Below are 4477 nucleotides of genomic sequence, written 5' to 3' on the forward strand. Positions count from 1 at the left end.
TCTAATCTGATGTGCCCAAGCCAGATACCTGGCATCTTTTCTTGGATGCTAGTTCATTAATGTCGGGGCTCAGGCTTTGAGCTGAAGCAACCTTCATTATCGAACGAAGGTGTTCATCAGTCATTATTTCTCGTATTCCACAGTCTTGGGGGCGTGCCTTACAGGCACTGCTTTTAACGTCCTCTACGAGCTGACGTCACGTCCGCTTTTCTAACAACGTGCCCACCAGTCACAAGATATGAGCAGCTTCTGTACGCACACACACAACGCATACTTCATCAACAGCGATACAGTTTACACTGAGAGTGGCCGTATAAGCAACTTTAACATTGTTAGAAATATACGCCACACTGTGAATCCACACAAGAATGACAAACACATTTTGGGAGAACATCCGCACAGTAACACAACATAAACACAACAGAACAAATACCCAGAACCCTTTGCAGCACTAACTCTTCCGGGACGCTACAATATACACCCCCGCTACCCTCCAGCTCCATGCGGACGAGGAAGATACAGCAATGGCGATGCCGACGACGAGTAAGATGAAGAAATACGCTTGTAAGTTCCAAAACGAATGGAAACAAGAATTTCAGTTTATCCAGGGCAGTTCGAAGGGGAAGAGGTATGTTGCCTGTAAATTTTGTAGAACAGACTTCTCCATTGAACACGGTGGCCGAACGGATATACTCAGTCATGAACGGACAGTGAAGCACAAAGCGTCGGCAGCGCAGCACCGGTCACAGCCCAGTATTTTGGGCCACCTCGCTAAATGGAGCCCCGATGGTGAAACATATGCCGAGACAAAGATGGCTATGCTGATAGCTGGAACCAACATCCCGTTCTCATTTGCGGATGTCTATAACAAATCCGTGAAGGATATGTTCCCGGATTCAGAGATCACTCGCCAGTACGCAAATGGCAGAACAAAGGCTACTCAAATAGTGAAAGGTAAGTGTTGTTTTTTGTTTTTTTAGTAAGTAAGCAGCAAGCACAGTACAGTTAGTAGAACAACTGTGTTTTCATTACTGTTTATTTGATAGGTGCCATTGCCCCGGAATTGGACAAGGAAGTGATCGAACTTTGCCAAAACCAACCCTGTGGTCTGATGTATGATGAAAGCACAAGCAGAAACACGGATAAAGTATGTATTTTGTATTTACACTTCTCTTGTAAAGTAATTTTGTGGCTGCTGTGAAAATTGCTTTCTAAATATATATATATATATATATATATATATATATATATATATATATATATATATATATATATATATATATATATATATATATATATATATATATATATATATATATATATATATATATTTTAAGGAGTTTGTGATATTGGCCAGGGTTTGCGATCCGAAAACTCAGGAGGTGGTGACGAAGTTTCTGCACATGCCAGTGTGCAACATTGGCACAGCACAGAACCTCTTTGAGTCACTGAACACAGCGCTAAGGTAAAATGTAAAGTCGCTAATGTGTAAATGTAAATACATTACAATATGCTAGGAGACAGATCACTAATAAGTAATGTTGTACTTTGTTTATTCCTAGTGACAGAAAAATTGACTGTAGAAACGTTGTGGCATTTAATAGTTATAATGCCAATGTCATGAAGGGGAAGCACAATTCTGTTGTCAGCAGAATCAAAGACATGCAGCCATCCCTAATTGACATGGGGTGCATCTGTCATCTGGTCCAGCTGGCCACAGGATGTGGCATTAGGTCTCTACACCAGCCTATTGAAGACATCCTCAGCAGTATATATGCTTACTTTGACATCAGGTATGTTACACTTGCACATAAGTTAAAAGAGAGCCTCTGTGCCACAATTTGACAGTTATTGGATGTCATCTTGGTTCCCTTGCTTTTCATTATTTAACAATTTCTTTCCTTTTTTTTAATTTTTTTTTAACCTTTCTCAACTTCAGTGCCAAATGTTGCGAAATCTTCAGAGAGTTTGTGGAGTTCACAGACTCAGAAACTCTGAAGATACTCCGATACTGTGCAACCAGGTGGCTCAGCCTGCTGACTTGCAGTGTGATGCACTGCAGGCATATTTTGCCAGTCATGAGGATGTGGAGAAGCCTGGCAAGGTGAAGATGCTGGCTGAACATTTAACCAGCAAGAAGACAAAGTTCTTCTTCCTCTTCCTGTCCCAGGCTCTGAAACCACCGGCAGAGTTCAATGTTATGTTTCAGGTCAGCCAGCCTATCAAAAGATTAACTTAAATAATTATGATAATAAATAATGGTGTTATCATAATTTTTTTTATAACTGATAATCAATGTGTTTCTAGGCTGAAGGAGTGATGGTTCATCAGCTGCACCGGGAGATGACCAGCCTGGTGAGAAGAATAATGGGAAGATTTCTCCCTGCTAGCCTTATTGCTGATGTCCCACTGAAGGACATCAAGTTCGAGGACGCCAGCCTACAGTTGCCAGACAACAAACTCTTTCTTGGAGCAGCTGCACAAAGCCTCTTGGAGGACAACATGGATGAACTTTCCTCCTCTGTCCCAATGATGATCAAGTAAACATGATTATTGTGTTATCCAAATCAGCTTACCTTCTAAAAGCTAACTAACTGATATCCCATCATACAATGGCTGTAATTTTTGATCTGATCATGTGTCACAGGGTAGTGAGAGACTTTTTTGTAGCTGTGACTACAAAGATGATGACTGCATTTCCCTTAGACAACATCATCCTCCAAAACCTGATCGTGTTGGACCTAGAGTCACGGCATCAATTTTCACCAAACTCAGGTGCATCCCCTTTTTTAATTTATGGCGGTAGTTGTTTAATAATCAACTTCAGAAGTTATAGAGGATAAGACTAGAAAAAGCAATTATATCCCCAGCTCACTTGTGCTTAATTTGCTCATTTTCATTTACAGTTAAAGAGCTAGGAAAAAGTCTGCCACAGCTGCGATTGGACCTGGATAGCCTACAGGAAGAAGTAGTGGAGTACCAAGTGCTTGGCAGTGAAGATCTTCCTCAGGAAGCAAGGATTGACCGGTTTTGGGCCATGCTAGGGAGAGATGGAAGATTCCAGACTCTCGTGCATTTGATGAAAGCACTTTTGTGCGTGCCACACAGCAATGCATCATCAGAGAGGGTGTTCAGCATGGTTAGAAAAATAGTGACAGAGAATAGAACGAGGATGGACAATTCAACCCTTAACTCACTCCTTTCCTGCAAAATAAATTTCACAGATGCTGCCTACACCTATGCTCCTTCAAAGGCTGTGCTTCTGGCTGCAAAGCATTGCACTTTCAAGTACAACAATGAGTAGATAAGTGTTATGTGTGTGTACATGTGTAAATAAATGACCACTGAAATTCAAGTATTTCTTATATATATATATATATATATATATAAGTATATATATATATATGTATATATATATATATATATATATATATATATATATATATATATATATATATATATATATATATATATATATTGTTACTCCCTCCGAGGTCTTAATCAAGGCTCAAGTTGTTCGTTTTTCTCAAACAGACATTTATTTTCAGCCACGCCTTCTTCTCGTAACAACGATGCCAACACAATGCCAAAATAATGCCGTCAGAACTAATAAACAAGAAAAACAGAACTTACAATTAGTCTGACATCCAATAACATAGAACACATTGACTTCACATACATATCAGAAAGAATCATATCTCATTGGCCTCACAAACTCCGAGGGAGTAAAGTTTCTTTTCAAGCTGAGACTCCATTAACCTCTTCCATCATATGTTAGCTGTCTCATGCTGCTTCCCTTATTTCGTCACATATTAATTGTCCCCCCAACAATGTGACCAAACCGGAACAAAAAATATGTTCCTCTCCAATTTACATGAGTTTTGTAACAAAAATAAAGTTAACATATACTTGCATGAAATCACCAAAGAAAATACATTTTTAATCACATCAAATGTAAATATGAACTTATATTTGTATGTATTTACTCTAACCAACTATGAAATTATATAACATATATACAATGTGCTTCTGTCAGCAGCTACATATATATAATAAAATAAAAATATATATAGCTAGAATTCACTGAAAGTCAAGTATTTCTTATATATATATATATATATATATATATATATATATATATATATATATATATATATATATATATATATATATATATGAAATACTTGACTTTTGGTGAATTCTAGCTGTACATATACTCCTCCCCTCTTAACCACGCCCCCAACCACGCCCCTCCCATAACATCCTCCCCCCGCCCACCACCACCCCATCTCCCGAATTCGGAGGTCTCAAGGTTGGCAAGTATGAGTCAAAGTAAAAAGTATGGAGTATTAAATCACTCTGATTTAGCCAAAAAGCAAATGTAACTAAGTAAATGTAGTTACTACAACACTGGAATATTTTGGCCTTTTTAGAATATGTCCTTAGAGTTCCACCAGGACTGTAATCAGTGCCTTAA

The 4477-nt window shown here is 38.4% G+C and overlaps 1 protein-coding gene and 1 long non-coding RNA gene across 2 annotated transcripts; both read left to right on the forward strand.

Annotated features, from left to right (window-relative positions):
• Nucleotides 1-700: 700 nt before the first annotated feature.
• LOC133614176 (uncharacterized) lies at nt 701-1465 on the forward strand. Its single transcript, XR_009816539.1, has 3 exons — nt 701-954; nt 1047-1147; nt 1338-1465. It is a non-coding gene; the product is annotated as an uncharacterized lncRNA (long non-coding RNA).
• Nucleotides 1466-1945: 480 nt separating this feature from the next.
• LOC140679407 (uncharacterized) lies at nt 1946-3304 on the forward strand. The gene is made up of 4 exons (XM_072914810.1): nt 1946-2209; nt 2308-2540; nt 2648-2775; nt 2907-3304. Exons 1-4 carry the CDS (start codon nt 1946-1948, stop codon nt 3302-3304), a joined length of 1023 nt encoding a protein of 340 aa, XP_072770911.1.
• Nucleotides 3305-4477: the final 1173 nt, after the last annotated feature.

This window comes from Nerophis lumbriciformis, linkage group LG01, assembly GCF_033978685.3.
Source record: "Nerophis lumbriciformis linkage group LG01, RoL_Nlum_v2.1, whole genome shotgun sequence".
In the NCBI taxonomy this organism is placed as follows: domain Eukaryota; kingdom Metazoa; phylum Chordata; class Actinopteri; order Syngnathiformes; family Syngnathidae; genus Nerophis; species Nerophis lumbriciformis.

Bases quoted from the DNA above. Each gene is read 5' to 3' on its own strand.
- LOC140679407 (XM_072914810.1), top strand. From the start codon at position 1,946: ATGTTGCGAAATCTTCAGAGAGTTTGTGGAGTTCACAGACTCAGAAAC. The intron at 2,210-2,307 runs GTCAGCCAGCCT...ATGTGTTTCTAG, and splicing joins AGTTCAATGTTATGTTTCAG to GCTGAAGGAGTGATGGTTCA. The intron at 2,776-2,906 runs GTGCATCCCCTT...TTTCATTTACAG, and splicing joins TCAATTTTCACCAAACTCAG to TTAAAGAGCTAGGAAAAAGT.